Genomic DNA, 26042 nt, shown 5'->3' with positions numbered 1-26042 from the left:
CATTGCCTTCTTCGGTTCCCTGTATTGGCAGGCAGGTTTTTAACCACATTTGATAAAATGTTAGGTTTCAAGACAGAGATAACACCCGAAGCCATCCCTTTTAATTTTCTGACATCTTGTGTGCATGGCTAAGTTGCTTCAGTGGTGTCTGACTCATTGCGACCCTATGGACTATAGCCCACCAGGCTCCTCTGTGCTTGGGATTCTCCAGGCAAGAATACTGGAGTGGGTTGCCTTTTCCTTCTCCAGGGGATCTTCTTGATCCAGGAATCAAACCTGTGTCTCTTATGTCTCCTGCATTGGCAGTGGGGTTCTTTACCACTAGTGCCACCTGGGAAGCCCTCTGACATCTTAAGGACAGGCAAAAATCTGGTCTGTTCTTTCCTGAAAGGAGTGACTTGCTGATTTTCCCAAGACCCTCTGCAGTGATGTTCAGTTTTTACCCCTTAATCCAGTCGGCACCTCACAAGCTGTGACATCTGGGCAAACCTTGGGCCTCTCCGAGCCCGTTTCTTCATCCTTAAAAGCGGATGAGGAAACCTACTTGGGAGGGTTTCTGGAAGCAAGTGTATAACATCTGGGCAGGTGCTCAGAGGAGTCGGCACTCTCACAGGGAGGGAGCTGACCCCAGAGGAGCAGCTGGCCTCAGTGTCCCATGGCAGACTGGTGAACAACAGGGACCCATGCCCAGGCCTGGGGCTTCTCTGCTGGGGGCTTCTACTGGACAGCACTGTCCACGCCTCATCCCTGCTAGCACGTCATCAGACTTGGGCTCACGCATCTCAGAGGGCAAGACACTGGGGCAGCAGCAGGAGGTACTGCTGTCTGGGCCAAAGCTCCTGGCCATGCTCCCACCCTGGGAGAGGGACAGGGGCACTCACAGTTAGAGCCAGCATCACCTCCCGGTAGTTCCGATTCCCGTTGAGCCGCTTCTTCAGGGCCCGAATGGCGTCCTTTGGCCTAGAGAAGAGACAAGTGCAGACCCTGCCAATCCTGCCTGGGCACTGCCCTGCAGAGTCAGGGCCATAGTGTCAACAGCATTTCCATGACCTTATTTGCCAATGCCCATTTGTAAACGAGAAAGATTGCAGACAAATGAAATGCCCATCAGCGCGAATCAGGTTAAATTAAACCATGCTTCTCTACACAATGGAGTACCATGCAGCTGCACTGAAGAACACAGAAGCTCCTTACACCGGTCCAAAGATAAGGACCAGCATCGTTTGCAGAGCCGGGCAGAGGGGACGCTGCCATATGAGCTCGGAAGGACAAAGAGCACCCGGCACACATGTCCGACATCCACGGGGAGGGGACCCTGGAGGGATCTGCCCCTGGGAAGGGCATGGGGCTGAGGAGCAGGGACTGTTCCTAGGGTCACATGCAGGCTCCAGCCCCCTCGAATTCTGCATCACGTGCAAGCGTGGTGCTCCCTGAAGAATGACCAGCCGGCTGGCACATGGGCTCAAGAAGGGAACCTGGCCAAGTCCCTGTACAGGCCTGGATGTCGAGCCTCTGGCTCTGGGGAGCACCTTTCTCCCTGAGAAAACTGAAGTAAGTCTCCTCAAAAGTTCAGAAGCTGTGGGTTTGAGGCTCCAGATCTGACCAGGCTTCCTGGGGCAGAACTGCAGGGCCTCCAGCTGACACGGCTGCATCACATGCTGACCGTCCAGGACACACTCTTCCTGACACCTCGGACATGGCCGGGAGAAGGGTCCCCAGCCTGCCCAGGAGGGCAAGTACTGGGTGCAGCCCTGTGTCTAACACATTGTGTCATTTACTCTCAGCCAGGATTCAGCAAAGCTGTGGTGCCAGGAGTGACCTGGGCACAAAATCCCCACCCCCAGCACAACATCACCTTCTCTCAGGAGCCCCTGCCCTCTGCTGCCAGAACTGGGCTCCCACCTGCAGGTCAGCATAATCTAGGTCTAAGCTGGGGCCCTCCTATCTTGATAGTTCAGAAATATTTGTTACCTACTTGCCAAACAAAAATGTCCTTTTAAAGTGCGTGAGAAAGCTGGGGGAGGGGAGGGAGCAGCTCTGCCAATTAAGCCCAGTTAGACAGAAAGCAGAGGCTTCCAGAAGGAACAACACACGCCAGCCTGGAATCAAGCTGCCCACAGGAGTCCTCTGCTCCCAGGGAGGGGCCCTGTCGGAGGTGTGTGTGTGTTCTGTGTGTGCTCTTGTGTGCAGTGTGTGCACACAGTGCGTGTGCCCTGTGTGTGTCCTTGTGTGTGTGTGTGTGCTGTGTGTGCCCTGTGTGTGCTCCTGTGTGTATGAGTGCTGGGTATGTGTTCCTGTGTGTGTGCAGTGTATGTGTATGTGTGTAGTGTGCACACACTGAGTGTGCGGTGTGTGCTCTTGTGTATGTGTGCCCTGTGTGGTGTGCTCTTGTGTGTGCGCTCTTGTGTGTATTGTGTGTGCATGTGTGGTCTTGTGTGTGTGTGAGCCCTGTGGGCGCTCTTGCGTGTGTGCCCTTGTGTGTGCTGTGTGTGCTCTTGTGTGTGCAGTGTGTGTATGTGTGGTGTGTGCTCATGTGTGTGCTCTGTGTGCTCCTGTGTGTGTGCCACGTGTGCTCTGTGTGTGCTCGTGTGTGTGCTCTTGTGTGTGGTGTGTGCTCTGTGTGTGGTGTGTGCTCTTGTGTATGTGCAATGTGTGCCCTGTGTGTGCTCGTGTGTGTGTGTGCTCTGTGTGCTCGTGTGTGTGCAGTGTGCCCTGTGTATGCTCGTATGTATGTGCTCTGTGTGCTGTGTATGTGTGTGCTGTGTGTGCTCCTGTGTGTGTGCAGTGTGCCCTGTGTATGCTCATACGTATGTGCTCTGTGTGCTGTGTATGTGCTCATGTGTGTGCAGTGTGTATGTGTGCAGTGTGTGTCTGTTTATTGTGTGTGTGTGCTCTGTCTGTGTGTGGCTGCAGCAGCACTGCCATGGGGAGAGGCCCTGCTGGAGGTGTGTGCAATGTGGCAGCAGTTCCTACAAGGGGTGCTGATTTCTGCAAAAAGGGACTTGACAAGCTCTTGCTTTTGAGGACTTTGTCGACCTGAGCTGGTGGAGCTCCATGGCCACAGGCCAGGAGCATGATTGATTTCTCCTGTCTCAAAGGCTCCATCAAGCAGTCTCATCCCCTCCCCTTGAACTTCCACGGAGCACTAAATGGGCAGAGCCACCCAGGGCTGTGCTCATTTGTGGCTCAGGGAGCACAGCACACAGGCTCCCAATGGGGGATGCATGGAGGGAAAGCAGAGATGATGTAGCTCCCAACTTAGAAAGAAGATGCTGCCTGAGAGGGAGCACAAAGGGAAGTATTATTTACCCTTCTCCCAGGGAGAAGCCTGGAGATAGGATCCATGTCCTGTCGGGGGCCCCACACAGCTCCCTGCAGCAGCAGATCAGCCATGAGCCAGGAGCAGGGGAGCAGGGACCCAGAGGCTGAGAGCAGGAAGGGGATACCACACCTTGGCTTCTGGGGGAGAGATCGGGGCCACAGGAGCTGGCCTCCCCAGAGTCCCCACAGACCTCAAACTCCTCTAGTCATCCTGAAGCCAAGCCATCTGGTCCTTCGGCACCAGGACTGCCACTTATAAGCTGCTTCCTCCCTGTCTCCCAGGAGGACGAGGCTGCACCCCCTTCATACTCTGGACGCCCCCACTCCCTTCCTGCCACCCCTCCTAGCTGTTCCCTTGCTCCACCGCAGTTTTTGGGCTCCTCCAGCGTAGAGGCTGGGCACAAGGATTCTGTGAGCTGGGGAAGGTCCGAGACGGTCATAAAAACGACCATGATCCTCACCAGAGCCACCATTCGACTCTCCTGGGAGTGTTCATCAAACCCAGGTGCCTGCACCTGACTAGTAGTCCAGGGAGGCCTGGGAAACAGGATCTAAGACATCCGGTTGGGAGTTATGATTCTGCCAGGCACTGCTGCTTAGTGACCAAGGGCCCAGGGCACCAGAGGTGGCCACACAAGGCCCCAGGCTGGAGGTTACCTTAGGCTGGGCATCAGGGCAAGCCCAGCAAGGGACTTGTGGAAGAGCACATCAAACCTGTGCCCACCAGGACCCCAACCTGCCAGGTGAGCTCTGAATAAATGAAGGAAGCATATCCAGGGTTTCTGGGTTGGAACCGGTCAGCAGGGCTTGCGTCCTGCATCTACCCTTCTGAACTGTGCTAACCTTGGGCGAGGGCCAACCAGGGCAAGCTTCAGCTTCCTCAACACTCAAAGGGGCTGGGCCCTGTCACACAGGCTGGCAGAACCAGGGCCAGACACAGGGTAGGGGCCCAGGGAAGGGGCAGCCCCTTGCCCCCATTGCCTCCCGGCCTCCTTGGTGACTGTGCAGAAGTGGTCATTGCCCTCTCCTCCCCAGCTCAGCTCTGCACAGTCGAGTCACCAGCTGACCAGGGTGTCTTGTTCACGGCCTGCCTCCCTGCTCTGGAATGTCAGTGCCGAGCGAGGGAGTCCGTTTGTCCCCTGGGGCTGAGTATGAGATGGTCACTCAGGAAATATTTGTTGAGTGAAATCAGGAGGCTGGTCCCCAGCCTCCACATGGCAAGGCCAGTAAGGACAGAGCTCAGGGCAAGGCTGGAGCTGCCCAGGTCTGGGGGTGGTTTATGAGGGTGCTACTAGCATAAATTCCATTTTTATGGAGCAGATAGAGAGTCAAAGACCGACAAATTTGGAAGACGTGCATGCAGAACGCAGCTGTGATGATGATGCAGAAGAGGATGTAAACACAGCAGCAGAACAGACCAGGCGTTACAGGGGTGGGGGGTCCTGGGCCTCGCAAGTCTTCCCTGCTCCACTGCCCACTACACACCCTGAGGGCTCTCTCCTTCACGGGGCTCCGTCCAGTCCAGCAAAGCAGGGCAGAGAGCCCAGGGCTGCAGAGGGTTGGGGGAGGGAGGATCGGCTGCAGGGGACTCAGTAACCAGGCAACTTCATTTTCACTTGTAATTAAAAGTAGGTTATTAAAGAGGGGGTCACTGCTCTGACTCCAGCAGCACCTTTGGGGGCACCAGCGGGAGGGCAGAGCATCCGAGCATTGCCAGGTCAGACACCATGGTTGACGGGCCACCTGCCCAGGGGGCAGAGGGGACACGCACCCTTCCTCCGTCTCATTGATGATGTCGCAGATCTCCATGTTCAATGTCCAGTCCTCACTCTGCAGGGAGCCATCTGTTGCCTTTTCTGCAAATTCAGAAAGAAAGCTGCTTTAACATTTCTCCTGGAATAAGGGGCCTGGCAGGAAAGAGTGGGGACCGGATGCACCCCACTGCCCACTCCCCAAGCAGATGGGCTGAGCTGACAGCAGCTCTAATACTGTTCCTGAGAGAACACCTGGGACAGGGGGTCAAGGGGTGACCCCCAATACTGTCCTTCAGTCACTAAACTCCCAGGAGTTGGAATTCTTAGAAGAAAACGCAGGGGGAGGGCTTCACGATGTTGGTGTGTGGGTGCTAAGCCACTTCAGTAATCTCCGACGCTCTGCGATCCCATGGACTATATACCCTGCCAGGCACCCGTGTCCGTGGGATTCTCCAGGCAAGAATACTGGAATGGGTTGCCATGCCCTCTTCCAGGGGATCTTCCCGACCCACGGATCAAACCCTCATCTTACATCACCTGAATTGGCAGGTGGGTTCTACACTACTTGGGAAGCCCTCATGATATTGTATGTGGCAATAATTTCATTCATGGATATGACACCAAAAGCACAGGCAACAAGAAAAAACAGACAAACTGGACTGTATAAAAACATAAACATTTCTGGGCATTAAAGGACACAATCAACAGAGTAAAAACAGAGTAACCTATGTTCAGAATGTTAGAAAATATCTGCAAAGCTGATAAGGAGTTAATATTTTTTTAGGATAAACAAAGAACTCTTACAACTCAAACACAACAAAAACCCCAATTTAAAAATGGGCAAAGGCTCCCAGTCCCATCACTTCATGACAAATAGAAGGGGGAAAAGTGGAAGCAGTGACAGATTTTATTTTCTTAGGCTCCAAAATCACTGGGAATGGTGACTGCAGCCATGAAATTAAAAGATGTTTGCTCCTTGCAGAAAGCTATGACAAACCTAGACAATGTCTTAAAAAGCAGAGACATCACTTTGGTCTGTACAGTAAAAGCTACAGTTTTCCTGCTAGTCATGTATGAATGTGAGAGTTGGACCATAAAGAAGGCTGATGGCTGAAGAAGTGATGCTTTTGAACTGCGGTGTTGGAGAAGACTCCTCAGAGTCCCTTGGACAGCAAGGAGATCAAACCAGTCTATCCTAAAGGAAATCAGTCCCGAATATTCACTTTGGCCACCTGATGCGAAGAGCCGACTCACTGGAAAAGACTCTGATGCTGGGAAAGATTGAAGGCAAAAGGAGAAGAGGGCAGCAGACAATGAGGTGGTTGGATGGCATCACCGACTCAATGGACATTAATTTGAACACACTCTGGGAGATAGTGAACAACAGAGAAGCCTGGTGGGCTACAGTTCATAGGGTTGCAAGAATCGGACACAACTTAGTGACTGGACAACAACAACAACAAAAGGACCTGAATAGATATTTCTCAAAACAATAAAATAAAACAAAAACCTATATATGGGGACTTCCCTGGTATTCCAGAGGTTAAGAATCTGCCTTGCAATTTAAGGGACGCAGGTTGAATCCCTGGTCCGGGAACTAAGATCCCACATGCCTCAGAGCAACTAAGCCCACATGCCACAACAAAAGATTCCGAATGTCATGACTGAGCCCCGCCACAGCCAAGTTAATTAATTAATTTTTAAAAAAGATATACAAGTGGCCAACATGTCCCTGAAAAAAAAACGCTATGTATCACTAATCATTGCTGCTGCTGCTGCTGCTAAGTCGTTTCAGTCGTGCCCGACTCTGTGCAAATCGAACCCACAATGATTTATCACTTCACACTCTCTAGGATGACTGCTATCAAAAAAAAAAAAAAAAGGAACATAAGCAATGCTGGTGAGAATGTGGAGAGACTGGAACCCTTGTGCACTGTTGGTGTGGATGGAAAATGACGAGCTGTCCCTGTGGGAAACACGGCAGGTTCTCAGAAAACTGAAAACAGAACTACCGTATGATCCAGCAACTCCACTTCAGGTCCACACCCAGCAGAGCTGAGAGCAGGACCTCAAAGAGATATGTCTGCACTTATGTTCACAACAGCTTTATTCCTAACAGCCAGGGAGTGACCCAGGTGTCCAGACACAGATGACAGCCAAACAGAATGTGCAGATTCACACAGAGGAATATTACTTAGCCTTAAAAAGGAAGGAAATTCTGACACCGGCTCCAAGATAAGTGGACCTCCAGGGCATTATGCTGAGTGAAATAAGCCAGACACAAAAAGACAAATACTGCATGATTCCCCTTATGGGAGGTTCCTAAAGCAACCAAATTCATAGAAAGAAAGTAGAATGGTGGGTGCCAGGGGCTAGGGGAGGGAGTGGGGAGTTACTACTGAACTGGGGACAGAGTTGATGATAAAGGTCCAGAGAGTGAGGTGCACGACCACGTGAATGCGTTCAATACTTAAGAGTGGTTAGAATGGCACATTTTGTTATACCTATTTTAATAGGTTTTTAAAAATCCTAAGGCAGGCAGTATTCTCTCCCATATTTAGAGGAAGTGAGGCTCAGAGAGGTTGGGATGCTGGCCAGGATCACACAGCTGAATAGGCCCTGACATCTGGTCTTGGGTCTGTCTAATGCCTGGGCACTTGCTGATGTGGCCCCAGCTGTCAGCACTGTGAGTTTGGACCCAACGCTGCCCTGTCCAAACTGTTTAGTTCTCCACAGAGACAGTCAAGACAGTCACCGGCCTCTTTAACAAAAACTTCATACAACATGCATGTCCACTGACAGCGTGAACCCCACGACCTCTGTGCACACTGGAAGTGGCTGGTTCCGCTAGACGCAGCTGCGGGGAAGGCACGCTTGTTCTGCACATGGAGCCCAGAGCTCACACTCCATCGACAGCGGTCCTTCCCAGCGGTCATCACACTCCAGGAACCCGGCCGCGGCTCTGGACATCAGTGCGCCAGCCCGTGGTCTGTGTGGATGACCCTAACTGCTTCAGTCTTTACCAAAAAGCAAGTATCCTCAACCTCTTCACCCTCTTTACTCATCACCCTTGACACCCAAAGACTCTCCACCCCACAAAAGGAGCAAGCCCACCCAGGGGCGAGAGTGGCTGGATGAGGCCCTGTGTGCGGGGCGCTGGGTGGGGGCCAGGGGCCCTTCAGTAGGGCCCATGGTGCCACCTGGCTGCAGCAGAGGCAGCATTTGATGAAACCCTCTCCTCTGGGGGGCTTTTCCCAGTGCCTCAGCAGTAAAGAATTTGCCTGCAATGCAGGAGAAACAGGAGACGTGGGTTCCAACCCTGGGTTGGGGAGATCCCCTCGAGGAAGGAAATGACAACCCACCTCAGTATTCTTGCCTGGGAAATCCCATGGACAGAGGAGACTGGTGGGCTACAGTTTGTGGGGTCACAGAGCGTCAGACACGACTGAGCACGCACACAGGCACCTCATGGGGGAGGAAAGCATGGGGAGAGAGGAAGGGAGGAGGAGCCAGGAGCCTGTGAAGAGAGGCAAAGGTCAGGATGGAGGAGAGGCCATGCCACCCAGCCGCAGGCAGCACCGCTGGGCCCTCAGGGGACATCTTCATGGGGGTGGGGCTGGGGCAGGCACTCAGACGGAACGGTCAAAGCACCGTCCAGCCCAGAGCCGGGAAGACTGGACACAGAGGCTGTGTGAGGAGAGGGCAGCGTGAGGCAGCATCGGGAGGGTCCGCGACGAGACCCTTGCCCCCTGTTCACTCTACCACTTGGATCTCTGAAGGGCCCACCCCCAGAGGAGGAGACCCCCCCCCACACCTGGGGTCACACACAGCAGGGCCTCTGCAGCCTCCTAGTAAAGCCGCTCACCTGCTACCCTTCGGAACCAGTGAGGGGACAGGCCAGCTGGCCAAAGGGCCACAGTCCGCCTGTGGTCTGTCCCATCTCAGCATGGGTCACACACAGACTCAGGAAGACAGAACGGGGGACACCAGCAGGGCCCAGGGGACACTCTCTTGGAGGCTTGACGGAGGAAACTTCCATCAGTGAACCTCCCCATCCCTCCTCCCACCACCAGGAAGGGGGTCAGAGGCGTGAGAACCTCTCCTCGGGGTTAGCACCCTCTATTCAATCACTGGGCTCTGAGTTCCAGCAAAAGATAGAGGCTCCTTTTGATTATAAAGCACTGACCCCATAAGAATGCCTCTTTATTTCCATTTTGCTGGAAATGCCACAGACATACAACTGTGGGTATTTGGCTCGGCTGAGACAGAAGAAGGAGGGAAGGCTGACAAAGGAGCTCAAATCGCTTCTCAGTTTCCTTTCCTCATAAAAGAATTCCCGCCATGGGACCAAGCTGGGTCTGATTGCCCTCCAACTGTGGCCACTCCCATTGGCTCCCTCCCCAGGCCAGAGGACGCCAAGTTCAGGCTCATTTCTGTTATCACGTAAATTGTCAAAACCGAAGATAAATAAATCCTGGTGCAACAGCAAAAACACAATGCTCCAGAGGTCAGGGAGCAAGTCATTCCCGCCAGCCAGCCCTCAGGATGGAGACAGATCAAAGAGCCAGTGACCCGGGCAGCAAAGGGCTGACCTTCCAGAGGTCTCCAGTGATATGCTAACGGCCAGAGGCAAGGCAGAGCTGGACAGGGTTGTGCAGGGCTGGGTGGAGCAGGGGCAGACACAGCGCCCATTAAAGCTTCAGAGCCTGTCATCCTGATGCTGTTGCCATGGCGTTTTCTCCATTCAGAAAAGGCTGCCCCCTGCCTGGTGTGAGCTGGGGTCCAGGGTGCCTTGAATGTCAACCCTGGGACTTCCCTGGCAGTGCAGTGGCTAAGGCTCTGAGCTTCCATCCTGGTCGGGGTGTACAGACCCTGATGGCAAGGTTCTTTTCCAGCAGCAGCCCATGCCCCACCACAATGTCCCTCCCACATGCTCTGAAGTTCAGGGCCGTGATGCTGGGAGGACACTCCAGTCCAGGGGTTTGGTTTCTTGGCTACTGATTTCTACACTTTGATGTGAAATACAGCAACGTCAGAAGCAGCCAAGAGGGCTGGGTTAGCATTTTTGCATTCAGCAGCAGCCTCTTGGTGAGCCTGGAGGAGAAACAGCAGAATCTTCCACCTCCTCCACAATCAAGAGAGTGAGAAGGAGCCGAGAGGGACTGGGCTGCTTCCTGTCGAGGGTGGAGAGGAGAAAAGGAGTCTGCAAGGGTGGGACTCATTCGACAACATGCCCCATCAACTTCAGATCAGCCTTCTGGGCTCTGGATGGGTTCAGGCCAGTGAGGCAGGTGAGGTGGACCAGACAGGTGGAAAGGAACTCAGTCCCAACACTGCACTCAGAGCAGTGGATGCCTCTGCTCTGAGTCCCTGACCTGGTGGATGTTAACTGCAGCTGCTCCCCTTTCACTAGAGACTCCCTCCATTTCATGGGGTGTCCCCCCGTTTCATGGGGTGTCCCCCATTTCAGGGGTGTCCCCTGTTTCAAGGGTGTCCCCATTTCAGGGGTGTCCCCCGTTTCATGGGGTGTTCCCCGTTTTGGGGTATCCCCATTTCATGGGGTGTCCCTCTGTTTCAGGGGTGTCCCCCGTTTCATGGGGTGTTGCCCGTTTCAGGGGTGTCCCCCGTTTCACAGAGTGTCCCCCTGTTTCATGGGTGCCCCTCGTTTCTTGGGGTGTCCCTCTGTTTGGGGGTGTCCACCCATTTCATGGGGTGTCCTTTTCTACAACAGGGGGTCCCACTCCTCCCTCACCCTCTTAAAAGGCAGAGGAGGGGCCAGAAGAAGGTGCACAGAGTATAACTTGACCAGCCCACAGACTCCAGAGGCAGCTTCCTCTGTAACTTGGAGGCAAAATAAAACACGGTGGTCCCCAGGCCATGGATACAGATTGGCAGCCTGGGGACCCAATCTCCAGAAGCGCTGGTGCCATGGAGCCGGGAGGAAGTGAAAAAGACCTCCTTGGCCACACACACACACACACACACACAGTGACAGACCACAGCAGGCCCCTGCAAGCAGGGCACACAGGACCAGACAAGCCGGGAAGAACCAGCCAGGGCTAATGTGAAGTCCTCAGGGACTGGGGCAGCCCCTGTCCCCACCCCACAGCTGGAGAGGGCAAGGGCAGGGGCCTGATGGAGATCGTGCTCTGGACCTTGGCTGCAGGTGAGGCAGCCCTGCCTGGTCCCACCCTGAGCCTTCCCATCAGAGCCTGGGAGCAGAAGGCAGGTGCAGACATGCTCCCAGGGGTGGGGGTGGGGGGCCCTGGACAGGGCCATCCAGCTGATGACTGCCGAGGGTCGGGCACTGGGAGGCAGTGGGAGGCAGGCAGACCGCGTCCCTGCCCCACCACCCGCAGACTGGGCTCAGTCCCGCTCTGCCACGTCACCCCTGGGCCCTGGACCCAGCCTACTCCGCTTCTTCCTCTGAGCACTGTTTCTGTCAAATGAGGTAGGGGGTCTGGTGATCTCTGACCCCCTCAGTCCCCCACTCTGCTCTGACAGCACACTGGCCTATGGACACTTTTTCTTCCTTTCTTGGTGACTTTTTTTTTTTTTTTTACTGTGGTAAAATATACATGGGCTTCTCTTATAACTCAGTTGGTAAAGAATCCGCCTGCAACACAGGAGACCCTTCTTCGATTCCTGGGTCAGGAAGACCCAGTGGAGAAGGGAAAGGCTACCCACTCCAGTCTTCTGGCCTGGAGAATTCCATGGGCTGTATAGCCCATGGGGTCGCAACGAGTCGGACAGAACTGAGCGACTTTCACTTTCACAATATACGCAACATAAAATGTACCACCATAACTGCTTCTCAGTGCACAGCTCAAGGCCATCAAGTGCAAGTACACGTACCCGTCCCCACCACCACCTCCAGAAATGATGCATCTTCCCAAACTGAAGCTCAGCCCCCTGAAACCCTCACTCCTCACCCCTTCCCCAGCTGCTGACACCCACCCTTCTACTTTTTGTATCTCAACTTGATCCTCTAGGAACCTCACAGAAGTGGGTATTAATCCTTTATCAGATACGTGCTTTGCAAGTATCTTCTCCCACTCTGCACTGCTAAATCCAGGGTCATGAAGTTTTCTGTTTTCTCCTAAAACATTTATAGTTTTATTAATAGCTCATGTTTAGCTATTAATTGATTCATCGTTGAGTTTTCTAGATGGTAGAAGGTGAGGTTCCAACTCCACTCTTGTGCGTGTGGACACCCAGTTTTCCCAGCTCCATCTGTTGGGAAGACTGTCTTTCTCCCACCAGCTGATCTTGGCCCGTGTGTCAGACATCAGCCGAGCATCCACGGTAAGATTTGCCTCGGGGCTCCCTGTTTCGTCCCATGGTCTCCATCTCTCCCTGTGCCAGGGACACGCTGCTCTGATGATGGTGAGTTCTGAAATCCGGAAGTGTCAGTCCTTCTACGTTATCCCTCTTTCTTTTAGTATGTTTATTTTTATTTGTTTTTGAAAGAAATATTTATTTGGCTGTACGCAGATCTTCAGTCTTTCAGTTGCGGCATGAGGGATCTAGTTACCTGACCAGAAATGGATCCCAGGCCCCCAGCATTGGGACTCGGAGTCTAAGCCGCTGGACCACCAGAGAAATCCCAACTTTGTCCTTCTTTGTCAAGGCTGCTTTGGCTATTTGGAGTCCCTAGAGATGCCGTTCTGGTCCCATCACTTCATGGGAAGTAGATGGGGAAACAGTGGAAACAGTGTCAGACTTTATTTTGGGGGGCTCCAAAATCACTGCAGATGGTGATTGCAGCCATGAAATTAAAAGATGCTTACTCCTTGGAAGGAAAGTTATGACCAACCTAGATGGCATATTCAAAAACAGAGACATTACTTTGCCGACTAAGGTCTGTCTAGTCAAGGCTATGGTTTTTCCAGTGGTCATGTATGGATGTGAGAGTCAGACTGTGAAGAAGGCTGAGCGCCGAAGAATTGATGCGTTTGAACTGTGGTGTTGGAGAAGACTCTTGAGAGTCCCTTGGACTGCAAGGAGATCCAACCAATCCATTCTGAAGATCAGCCCTGGGATTTCTTTGGAAGGAATAATGCTAAAGCTGAAACTCCAGTACTTTGGCCACCTCATGCAAAGAGTTGACTCATTGGAAAAGACTCTGATGCTGGGAGGGATTGTGGGCAGGAGGAGAAGGGGACGACAGAGGATGAGATGGCTGGATGGCATCACTGACTCGATGGACGTGAGTCTGAGTGAACTCCTGGAGTTGGTGATGGACAGGGAGGCCTGCCATGCTGCGATTCATGGGGTTGCCAAGAGTCGGACATGACTGAGCGACTGAACTGAACTGAGAGATGCCATATGAATTTTAGGATGGAGTTTTCTATTTCTGCAAAAAAAAAAAAAAAAAAAAACATGCTGATGGGATTTTGAGTGAGATTGCATTGAATCTGCAGACCACTTTGGGTTAGTACTGTCAGCTTCAAAGTATGAAGTCTTCAGTCCATGAATATGGGATGTCCTTCCATTCATCTATCTTCTCTCATTTCTTTTGGGCTTCCCAGGTGGCTTAGTCAGCCTGCCAATGCAGGAGATGCAAGAAATGCAGGTTCAATCCCTGGTTCGGGAAGATCCCCTGGAGGAGGACATGGCAACCCACTCCGGCATTCTTGCCTGGAAAATTCTGTGGACAGAGGAGCCTGGTGGGTTACAGTCCGTGAAGCCAGGAAGAGTCAGATACGATCGAGTGACTGAGCAACAACAAAGACATTTCTCCCAGCGATGCTTTGCAGTTCTCAGTGTACAAGTCTTTCACCTCCTGGCTAATTCCTAGGGATTTTATTCTTTTGGATGCTATTAATTTCCTTTTTGGATTGTTCGCTGTGTAGAGAAACAGCTGAGTGTTGACTCATATCCTGCAGCTTTGCTGAATCTATTTATTCATTCTAACAGGGTTTTTTTTTTTTTTTTTTTCATGAAACCTTTAGGGTTTCCTACATACAAGGTCACATCATCTGTGAATAGAGATGGTTTTACTTCTTTCGTTCCCACTTGGATGCCCTTCCTTTCTTTTGTCCTATAACTACTCTGGTTAGGACTCCCAAGACTACGTTAAACAGAAGTGGTGAAGTCAGCATCCTGGGCCTGATGTATGGCTTTACCAAACCTGACCATCGCCTGAGAGGAAACCCAGGGATAAGAGGACCTAGTGGAGCTGAGTTCTCACCTCAGGGAAAGGTAGATCACCTGCCTGAGGGTGAGCGCGGGAACCCCAGCAGGGGCTTGAGGACTCTGCCTGCCAAGGGGTCTCATATCTGCATCCAGCTCTGAGGAGGTCACTGGGACTTCTCTAGCCTGGAAAGCCATGCCCCACAAGCCTGCCCAAGGACAGAGCCACCCCATGGCTTCCCCGTGCCTCCTGCCATAGGATCTCAAGGGGCGCTTCTGACGGGCACTCGTACTTGATGGTATGATCTACAGTCCACATGAGAGCCGAGTTCTCAAGGCCTCCCGATGCTGTTCTGGGAGCTTCTTCCCTTCTTACGGCCATTGGGGGGACCCTGGCTCTCCATCTAAACTTGTGGGTGAGCAAAGGGCCTGTGCTACTGAGCAGTGGTGACTGCACATCCTCTGGGGCCCGAGGTGGCCTGGGGAGAGTGGAGCCAGGCTCCAACTCTCCCCAGCGTCTCCCTCTGGGCTCAGAAGCCAGAGAATCGGGCGTCATAGTGGAGTGGGAGTTGAAACCCCGGCTTTGGCGGGTTCAAACTTCAGCCAATTACTGTGTGACCCCAGGAATGTGACCTCTTCGAGGCTTTCTGTTGTCTATAAGATGTGATAATCACAGCAGTCTTCTCACAGGGCTGCTGGGAGGTGAACTCAACACGAAACAGGAAGCCCTGCGGAGCCCCCTACACAGCCACACAGAGGCTGGAACCCCCACCCCCACCCCCGCCTCCCCAGGGCGTCCCTCGCTTTCCCGTGTCACCACTGCCACCTACAGGTAAACAGAAGTCCACAAGCCACCCTGGTCACTCAATGCCCTGGGAACCTGCAAACACCGAGCTGTCTGATTCGAGGCTTCTGCACCACAAGGGTCTCCCTCAGAGGTAAGCCCCACAACAGCCTGGCCCACGTGCAGGGCAGAGGCACCGCTTCCTCAGGGATCCAAACGCTGAAGCTCCCAGGTCTCAGAGCCCAGCTGTAAGGTTCCCCACAAGTCACTCACAGTGGACATCATGTTTCCCAACTCTGGACGTGGGCCCTGGGGTAGGGGGCCCAGAGCACTGCCTGCGCCCCACCGGCCACACCGCTGACCCCAAATCCCCCAGCCACTGAAGTCACTCCTCTCACACGAGGTCGAGAGAGCACACCATGGCCTCTTCACAGACACCCTCTTATGCGCCACCCCGCTCCGAGGCAGCCCTTGTCAGAGGGGAGAAAAGGGAAGCCGAGGGGTGAACCGCCCAACTGCACACGGCTGGCAGGGAGCACCAACCAAGGTCATCCTGGCGCATGAGGTCTCGGACTCTGACACCCCGGGCAAGGCTGGGCCTTGAGCACACCTGGGCCCCCAGCCCCTGGACACAGCTGTGTCCCCCCAACCCCTGATCTCTCAGGTGAGCTCAGAAGGGCTGGCTGAGAAGCATGAGAGAACAGGGTGAGGGGTCAAGTGCAGTCAGCTGCTCCCCTTGTTTTTTTTAATTCGTAAACTGTCAATACTGGAATAATTTCAGACTTACTGAGAAGCTGCCAAGATAGTACAAGGATCCCCAAGGGCTTGTCTCCCAATTTCTGCTCATGTTAACATCCTTCAGGGCCACTGTTCATGTGTCAAAACTGAGACGCTAACAGCAGCTCAGGACTACTAACTCCTATTCAGAGTTTTCCATTTTTTCCACTGAGATGCCCTCTTCTGTCCAGGATCCAGTTCAGACCAGCATGCTGCATTTAGGTTTCTCCGCACTTTAAACGTCTACTTTCTTTAAAGACTGGCACATTCATAAAATCCTGAGCTCACTCTCCCACCCGCACAGCTCAGTTCCGAAGGGCAGTGCCCTGCCAGCCGATCCCACACCCCGTCCCGGCCGAATGAGGACACCTCGTCCTCCCAGGCCCCGACAAAGGAGCCCTTCAGGGCGGCCCAGCAGCAGAGAACAGAGGCTGGTCATCCATGCGGGCCTGGGCTGCTGGTCCAAGTTCTTTCTAACTGGAATTCTCCTGGAAGACGGGGCGGTTTTGGCGGGGGGGAGTCCATAGCTTTAAATACATGTTCTCTAGAGGCAGAGCCTGGAAAATCCCATGGAGAGAGGAGCCTGGCAGGCTACAGTCCATGGAGTTGCTGAGAGGTGTACATGACTGAGTGACTTCACCTTTTTTCTTTTTTAGAGGCAGAGCTACTGGGGTCTGGATGGGGGATTTCCCCAGGTCTTATAAACAAAGGTGTGGAGGGGAGCTGGGGGAAACATGGGCCTAGGGCTGGGGGGCGGCAGAGGGCATGGGAGGAGGCTGGGCGGGGGAGGGGGTCTCCGGCTATTATCCGCTGGGCCAGTTGACAGGAAGAGGTCTCTCAGGGGCCAGGGCTCAGATTAGGGCTGTGCACCCTGAGGGCAGGGGCCAGGGGAGAGCATCGGGCATCCAGTTCAACCCCAACCTGACTGCGAGGCGTCCTCCCACTGCGCACTGACACCAACCAGACACAGACACAGACACACACAGACACACAGACACACACACAGACACACAGACACACACACAGACACAGACACACACAGACACAGACACAGACACACACAGACACACACACACACAGACACACACACACAGACACACACACACACAGACACACAGACACACACAGACACACACACAGACACAGACAGACACACACAGACACAGACACACACAGACACACACAGACACACACACAGAGACACACACAGACACACACACACACAGGAAAGGCACAGACTACTCCTCCCTGTGACCCAGCCAGACAAGCCCTGAGGAAATGCTGAGCGGAGAGGGAGCTGATTCGGCAAAGGTGCCTAACTGAGGAAACCTCTGCTGTTCCCGCAGACGAGAGGACGCCGTTTGACGAGGTCTATCCACAAGGCCTTTTAAAAATGATAAATGCCTCAGCCTCGCCACCAAGTGAAATCAGTGTAGGAATGCTAAGTGAACATCTGGAGCCAAAGTGTCCCATGCAGACTGATCTCCACCAGGCAGAGACACGAGCTCGTGGGCGAGAACACACAGCCAGTCCTCTCTGTGCTGAACTGACCCTGCTTCCCTCCCTCTCTGGTCCCCCCACAGCCCCGGGGCAGCGTGGGGGCCCCTCTTGGAGCCCAGGGACTCCATGGCACAGATGTTCTCCAAGCAAAACAATCTAAACGGCCATAGTCCAGTCCAAGGTTCAGTCTGGTTTGTTCTGTGGAGCCATTCCCACCTGCAGGGACCATTTGGGAAAGGCGTCCAGCTTGGGAGGAGTGCGGACAGAACCAAACCACACTGGGCCAGGCGAAGCCGTGCTGTGCCCCTGCCAGCCGGCCCTGGGTCTCCGTGCCCATTTCCCAACGCCCATGCCCCAGGCACAGCCACCCGAGGACAAAGACCACCCTCCATGCCATGCCCCAGTGCTGACTCTGTGTCCCCCAAGGCCTGGGTGGCCCTCGCTGAGCAGCAGGCTTTGGGGGACATGCTTTGATACGGATATTCAAGAGAGAAGAGAGTCAGAAAGAAACCCAGAGAAGGCCACTTTTCAGGGCAGTGGTTCTTGGCTCTTTCTGGATGGAATGTTAAAGAGTAATTCCCTGTGAGCATCTGGGAAGATCTTCCAGAAAAGTGCGCAGGTACTTAACTCAGCACACACTCTAGACGGGCTCCCCAAGAGCACCACCCGGGTTGGAAAGCACCCTGACCGGGAGTATCTCAAGCGCCTCGCTGCCCTGTTCATAAGAACACCTGCAAAGCTAAGCAGAACATGAATGTCCAGGGCAGCCAGGCGGCTGCAGCGCTCCCAGGAGGGCCCCTCTGGGCAGGCGGGCGGACTCTCCACTGGGGGTCTCAGCCACTGGACCAGGCACAGCGGGTCTATGGGACTGGGATGCTGACCTCACTGTGCTGTGGTCTCCCTGATGGCTTCCTTAAGTGCCCCGGCAGCCAGGAGCTGCCCCCACACAGCCTTAGTCTGTTCTCCCAGGAAGAGCTGGTCCCAGGGTTCCAGGGAACGAGTGAGTCACCAATGACTGTGATGATGCCTCCCCCACACCCCTACATACTCGGAGACTCCAGGATTCCCAGAGACCTGCTCATCCACTCCTGGGACAGGACTCGCGGTCCTGGCAGCCTGTGGCCCCCAGTCCATCATTGCCCTGTCCTCCTGGCCCTTTGCGGCCACTCCCTGCGACTGTGCGAGGAAGTCAGTCCCAGTTTCTTCTCACCGAGTGCTGGAACACACGTGAAGGCCTGCTTCCAAAAGGAACTTGGGGTCATTTTTATAATAATTTATACTCAAGGAAAATGAAATGAAGACTGGAAACCACGTGGAATAGAAGAGGAAACGAGTTATGACGACTCCTGGCACCCTAGGTAAAAGGGACAGACAAGGAGCCTTGGTCCTCACTGTCTGACTGAGGGCAGAGCAAGCCACACTCCACCAGCAGGGTGGCCATCTTTTCCTAATGTTGAGGACTTGGAGGTGAACGTACTGCCATCACTCCTGTACTGTGCAATAATGAGCAGGGCCACATGAAATGTCTTGAAGACAGCATCACATAAAACGCAAAACATTCTCCCTCCGCCTTCCTGGCATCCGTGCCCTCCCCGACTCGCCCCCACCATCTCCCCAGCTCCTCCAGGCCCCCTCGTGACGGCACGGCTCCCCTTGGCCGGGCTCCTCCAAGTTCCCAGAACCACTTCGACCTTCCCCAGCTCCCCTGCACTTACTCTAGATCCTGCCTCTTCAAAGATCTCCCCGACTCCCAGTCCAGAGGCCTCCCCCAGCATACCCTGGCACCCCCACCTCTGCCCAGCACCCACACCACGGAGGCAGGTCACACGGCCTCACGATGCCTGTGCTCAGGCCAAACTGAGCCCCAGTCTGACTTTTGTGGTTATTGGCTGTGTGACCTTCAGCAAGTAACTAAATTTCTCTGAGCCTCGGTGTCTACATCTATGGACTAGGAACAGCAACATCCACACCATGCGAAGCTTCTGCGAGAACTAAGGCTGGCCCAGAGCAGCATGCAGAAGTAGGGCAGGCATGGCTGCGCCCGTGGTTGGCCTGTACTCCAGTTACTCAGTCGTGTCTGACTCTTTGTGACCTTGTGGACTGTAGCCCACCAGGCTCCTCTGTCCGTGGGATTCTCCGGCCAAGCACACTGGAGTGGGTTGCCATGCCTTCCTCCAGGGGATCTTCCCAACTCAGGGATAGAACCCAGGTCTCCTGCATTGCAGGCATATTCTTTACCATTGCCCACCTGGAAAGCCCAATACTGTGGAGACCCCCAGCAAAGGTGGTCCCTGAGGGCGACTAGAGGAGCATCTCCAGGATGCCCTGCACCATGGAGCTCAGGAACAGGGCTGCCTGAAAGTCTGACTGTGTAGAATCAGAGACCCGACACACGGTGGACTCATGCAGGGCCCAGGTCTGGAACATGGAGCTCCTGACCCCAGGCCACGCTTGGTCCATGGGACACTATCAGAACTGCCCCAACCCCAGGGGCTCAAGGGCACTGACCTCCTGCGTCTCAAGGCAAAGACCCTCGTCCCTGTGAAAAGATCACTCTCATCACGCAGATCACACTATTACAACCTGGGCAACCACCTCGCCCGGAGAGCCCCTCTAGGGGACCGGGTGTGCACTTAATTGTTACGAATGTGCACTGCTGACCAGAGCCTCAGTGAACTGCAGATACAATCTATCAGCTCTCGATGGCTAATTTGGTAGAACATGAATCCTGTGAGTTCTAATAACTCACAGGAGACTCCTGGAGCACTTACACGCTATATGTCTTCCACACTCATAAAACAACCGTAATTACCTTTCATGGGTGAGATGGTCTAGTTATTCTTAGGTGATTTAACCCTGAGAAAGTCTACAGAAAAAACTAATTTCAAAGAATTTTGTCTCAAAAGAAGAGGACGAGACCAAGAACTGACGAGTCTGTTTTTTAGCCCACCTGGCCTCATCCCCTGGGGACACATGCATTGCAGGGACTCAGCCCCGGATAGCCGTGCAAAATTGTGTCCAAAACAGTTCTGAATTTTCTGTTTTGGAAGTTCCTTTCAGAAGTCCTGTGACTGTGAGGGGAAGCCAGGACTTCCAGGGGCAGGCTGGGGCAGGGGGTGGGTGCTCTTTGGAACCAGACAGTCATGGATGCAAGTCTCACTTAAAAACACTGCGGAAATAACCTAAATGGGAGAATTTGAAAAAGAATCGATACACGTATATGCATAACTGAATCTCTTTGCTGTATACGTGAAAGTAACACAACATTGTTAATCAATTATGTGTGCTTAGTCGCTTAGTCGTGTCTGATGCTTTCTGACCCCGTGGACTGTAGCTTGGCAGGCTCCTCTGTTCATGGAACCCTCCAGGCATCAAAAGTGGGGAAAACAAACAAACAAACAGGAGGGACTATCCCTGATGGTCCAGTGGCTAAGACTCCATGCCTGCAATGCAGGGGGTCTGGGTTCAATCCCTGGCCAGGGAACTAGATCCACATGTTGCGACGAAGATCCTCTGTGCTACAACTAAGACCTGGTGCAGTCAAATTAAAAGAAAACACGCGTGAAACCGACTGGTATCATTTCCAGGGCTCAGAAGAGCTCTGGGACCATAGTCCTTTATGTCTCAGTGCAGAGAATTCAGCAAGAGCTGAACGGAGGTGGATAAGAAGGGATTTATTACTGGACTTCCCTGGTGCTCCAGTGGCTAAGACTCCGTGCTCTCAGTGCAGGAGGCTGGAGTTTGATCCCTGGTCAGGTAACTAGATTCCACATGCTGCAACCAAGAAGCTGCATGCCACAACTAAAGAACCTGCATGCCACAATGAAGACCTGTTGTAGCCAAATATATAAATAAAAAAAATTTTAAGTAATCTATTAGAACAGGACGCTTGTGAGGTTTACTAGCAGGCAGGCAAGAAAGGCCATACCCTGAGAACTTAGAGAGCTACAATGTTCTAATCAAAGGCAAAGTGGGAAAGGGAGAAGAACCTCTTTGTTTTTCTCGAGTAGATATCACGTTTCCATCATCAGTTCCTCCCCCAGTTAGGACAAGGAAGCTTACTTGTTGGTCAGGCCAGGACTGTTATTAACACTTTGGAAAAGTATTTTTCAGGTCTCAGTACAAAATGAGGGTCTTTCATTTTGAAAAGTCACCTTCCTGTAAATGATTGCTTTTTGTGTGCACAGAGCCTGTTTTGGGGGTCATTAACTTGATGACACCATGGGGCATTTCTCACCTGCCCTTATTTTCTACTACTGTTTTATTGTTTGGGGGGTGTTGTGCAAAGAACATGTCTTAGGGGCCAGAGAACATGTTTTGGGGGTGACTAACTCACTGAGCTCACCAGGCAGGATATGGGCCTCATGCCACAATTCTTTTGTTGTTGCGGGCATGCCTCCTGCTTCTGTTCTATTGTTTTGTTGCTAAGCAAACCTGCTTTCTTGAGTTATCATTAACTTACAAGGGTCTCCCATATTTTTCTATTTACAATCCCCTAGGGGGATTAACTACTTAATCACCTATTTTGTCCCTTCATTCTATCCCTACGACTGGGATGTTTTTTAACCTCCTTTCTCAGTGTTCTCCTATATAAAATGGGGACAATATTAATGAATATGGAAATGATTTACTGTACATCAGATCATTTGGGGAGTTTGTTAAAAATACAGATATGTGAGTCCCATCCCTAAAGATTCTGTTTCAGTGAGTCTGATGTGGGCCCGGAAATCTGTGGGGATTTAAATTATTTTTCATTTTTAATTACACAATATGTAAATACATTTCCCCCTTGTAAAATATTAAAACATTACCTTATCAGTTATGATTGCATTCAGCTGCAAGCAATTAAAAAAAACTTAACAGTTGCTTAAGCAGATGGGGGTTACTTTTCTCATGGAGTAAGAACACTGGAAGCAGGCAGTGCAGGCGGGAGCAGCACCACCAGGCCCCCAGGCAGGATGGGATCCGTTGGTCTTCCTGCTCCACCAGCACTTCTGTCCCTGAACCCATGAGGTGGCCAATGCCCAAGCAGACAGAGTCCTTGAAGCAGTCAGGAAGAAGGCACAAGGGCCAGAGGGCTTTGCCATTTACTGCTGAAGAGGTGCTGTTTCTCTCAGAGGCCAGAATTGTGCCCTATGCCATGCGTAGCTATAAGGGAAACCAGGTGAGAGAATGTTCCAGCCGGGCCCAGAGTCCCACCCCAGTCAGGAGGAAACGAGGGGTGTCCAGCACAGCCAAAGTGACAGCTGCATCCTCTGGCCCTTGTCCCCAGGCTTCGTCCGTCCCGGCCTCACGGGCATGTTTTTGCCAAGTCCCCTGGGGTCTGAGCACGGCCACCGCGCTCACGAAGCTCTCGCCAGCTCAGCGCTGGGTGGCCAAGTGCCCCAGGGGCCTAGGGACCACGTCCTCACCTCTCCCCTCACCTGCAGGTCAGCCAGGAAGCCTGCTCTCCTCCACTGCAGCCACATCTCAGGTTCAGTAATATGAAGCATCTGAAGAATGTGACGGGGGCTCCAAACCTGGCTGAAGCCATGAGGCCCTGAGATGACGGAGTGTCCCCTGAGGGGACCGAGGCCTGAGGAGGCCAGGCTGCATTCCTGGACCCACGTGGCTGCTGGGCAGGTGGTGACCGTGCCCAGTGGGAGAAGGTCAAGGTAAAAATTGTACACACAGTTTTATGTTAACCACTGTGCCCACATAGAAGGAGAAAGGCCTGGAGTGTTAGCCCAGGTTGTAACCAGGTGGACACCACAGGGTGAGAGCAGCCACGTCCAAGACTACTTTGATATTAAAAAAAGAAATTATTGGGTTTTGGCTGTGCTGGGTCTTTGGTGCTGTGTGGGCTCTTCTCTGGTTGTGGTGATCCAGGGCTACTCCCTAGCTCAGCGCACAGGCTTCTCTTATTGTGGAGCACGGGCTCTAGGGAGCACAAGCCCAGGCGCTCTGCAGCTTGTGGGATCTTCCCGGGTCAGGGATTGAACTGTGTCTTCGGCACTGGCAGGCGTCATCACTGAGCCACCAGGGAGGCCCCCGCTTTGTTGCTCAGGGAAGAATTTTTCTATAAAAATGTGCACTTCCCTTGTAACCAGGTTTAGGTCATCAGGAATCTGAACAGTTTGGGGAGGGCTCTGGTGGGTCAGGCTTCCCAGGTGGCTCAGTGGTAAAGAATCCGTCTGCCAATGCAGCAGACACAAGAGACTGGGCTTCGGTCCCTGGGTTGGGAAGATCCCCTGAAGTAGGAAATGGCAACCCACTCCAGTATTCTTGCCTGGGAAATCCCATGGACAGAGCACCTGGTGGGCTACGGTCCATGGAGCTGCAAGGAGTCTGACACGACTGAGCGGCTGAGCACTGGTGGGTCAGCTCACCCAGTTCTGTTCTTCATGTAAAATTAAATGTCAAAGAGTGGGGACTCCGGCCTCGGCAAAGGCACAACCTAGACAGGGCCCGGCCATGATGGTGGCCTTGCAATCCCCTGACACTGTTCAGATTTCACAGGGAAAGGGCTCAAGGCCCCTGTGGTTCCCAGCCAGAAGCTGCAAAGACAGTGGGGGTCATTACTCTGCCACCACGCTGCCTGTACCCCAACTCAGCAACCCAGCTGCACACGGCCAGCCAGCTCCCTCAGGGGGCCAGGCAGTGCAGAGGACCTCGTGCCCAGAGGCAGCCAGCTAGGAAGCGGCGTTTTCCAAGAAGGGTATGCTCTTGACCAGCATCCCCCATTTCCTCAGGAGGCTTCCAGGGCATCAGAAAAGCCTGCAATAAACCCATTCATAGATGAGGTCTATGGGCTGGATGCTGCTCACCTGCAGAGGCAGGCGGACCGTGAGCAGGGCTGAGAAGAAACCTTGTCCCCAAGGACTGTTCTCACTCAGCTTCTCTGCTCCAGCCAGTGCACATGGCCTGCAGGCAAGACCAGCCTGGACGGGCTTTTCCTCAACAAAGCTGCCCCCGGCCACTGGGGACCGCTGACCCAGCTAAGTCTGGTGCATCCTGAACCCCTTCCTCAAATGTGATGGCAGAGAAGTGACCTCCATGGCCACTCATCCTGCTCTCTCGGTCAGCAGACCCTGAGTGTGCCCTGGTTATAGGGCAGCTCAAGAAGCGCCTGGGCCCCACCTCCCTCGCTGGGTCTCTCAGGGCTCCTATGCAAGGCTGAGCCATGAGTCTGGCCTCACCACCCGCAATGTCCACAGTGGCAAGCCTTTGGGACCCACCGAGTCAAGTCACAAAATGATGAAACACAGTTGGAAAAATCAACATAAAAATATCCAACCTCAGCAGGAATTAAAGAAATGTGAATTTAAGTGAAAGGCACTATCTCCTGCCAACTTAGCCAAGTCTGTGAGGAACCCTCTCATATAAGGGGCTTAACTGGCTCTGTCCTGTCCACCCTCCGCCTGGTGGCCAGGTGACCCAGCACATAGGCTCCTCAGTCACTGCCCTGCTTGGAGCCACTCCCTGGTTTTCCCTTCCATTTCAGCAAAGTCTAGGCTCTGTCCCCAGGCCTTAGTTGCTCCCCTCACCCCTGCCCCTTCCCCTCCCATCCCTTCACCCACCTCCTCTGGCCTCAGCTCCCCCAGGTCCACACCCAGCGGCAGCTCTGGTCTCCCCCACCCCCCATATGCCTCCACCCTCGGTCACTATCAGAGTGTGCCTTGCGAGCCCTCTCCCAGGAAGTCTTCCCAGCCCCATGCACACCTGAACCCACACTAGGTCCCCAAAATGCTGAGAAAAGAAAAGGCAGTGAAGCTTTCAGGGAGCGAGACCCTCAGAAAGGAGCCACCTGTCTCACAGGGTGATTCCGGGGAACAGGGGTTCCCTATCACAACTGGAAATGCAGACAAAGACAAGTTCTCCCAGGGTTTGTTGCTGCATTAATTGTTACAGCCAGGAAAAAAAGGCAACAACCTGAATGCCCAGCACTAAGGTACAGTGAATCACAATACAGCCACATGATGGAACATGGCGTCATCATTTAACGCCTGGCCAGGACCCCATGGGAGATCCCCTGTGCCCCCATCTGCACGCCTGGGGCGAGGCTCCGACCTGCAGGGCAGCAGGGATCAGCTCTGGCTTCTGAGCCCAAGAGGAGGTAGCACAATGCAGCTCCCAGGGTGGGGTCACAGCGATGCTGTGAAGGACCCAGACAGGCAGACTTCCTCTGAAGGACTTGTTTTCCCCGATAATCGTGGCTCTTCCAGCTGGTCTGACCTCTTCCGGGCTGCAGAGCGAGGCCAGCCTCTCCTGCCACACACTGTCCGCAGTGGGCTCTCAGAGCTGAGAGGAGCTGGAGCTCTCACCCGGGGCCACCCGGCCACCCCAGCGCTCTTCCTGCCTGCCGCCTACCGCCCTCCCATGCAGGGGGCTGAAGGAAAGCACACAAGGGCCAAGCCCAGGCCAGGGCCTCCAAGTCAAAGGGACCATGTCACCCTTCTCCCGGGGAGACCAGTCAGTGAGCAAGGACGTCAAGGAGAGGCCGGAGGGACATAGACTGGCACCAAGTCTTATGAAGCCTTTTGTGTGCCCTGCCCTGGGACAGGCCCTTGAGGGAATAGAACCCAGTTTGGAAACCATCTACAACCCATAAAGCAGGGGATCCAGGCCCTGATCAGTAGTGGTTGTGAAAGTCACAGAGAGACAGCAGAGGCCCCTGCCTCCTTGGGAAATTCAACCTGAACTTGGTCAGTCGGAGGTTTACAGGAAACATGGGAACACGTGGCCACATTAGACGACACCACGAGATGCAATCAGCACAATCCAGGCCGTGG

The 26042-nt window shown here is 53.6% G+C and overlaps 1 protein-coding gene across 5 annotated transcripts in view; it reads right to left on the bottom strand.

The window, feature by feature from the left end:
- The window catches only part of TOM1L2 (target of myb1 like 2 membrane trafficking protein), a 72570-nt gene that overhangs the window by 27085 nt on the left and 19443 nt on the right, over positions 1-26042 (bottom strand). For all 5 annotated transcript variants that reach the window (XM_027974787.2, XM_060395489.1, XM_027974788.2 and 2 more), the window contains exons 2-3: positions 5093-5177; positions 882-960 (exon numbers count right to left, since the gene is read on the bottom strand). In XM_027974787.2, coding sequence (XP_027830588.1) covers positions 882-960; positions 5093-5177 — 164 coding nt within the window. The remainder of the gene's footprint in view (positions 1-881; positions 961-5092; positions 5178-26042) is intronic.

This window comes from Ovis aries, chromosome 11 (genome assembly GCF_016772045.2).
Source record: "Ovis aries strain OAR_USU_Benz2616 breed Rambouillet chromosome 11, ARS-UI_Ramb_v3.0, whole genome shotgun sequence".
Taxonomy (NCBI): domain Eukaryota; kingdom Metazoa; phylum Chordata; class Mammalia; order Artiodactyla; family Bovidae; genus Ovis; species Ovis aries.
Note: the sequence above shows the minus strand (reverse complement) of the source record. Positions and strands in the feature narration are given on the sequence as shown.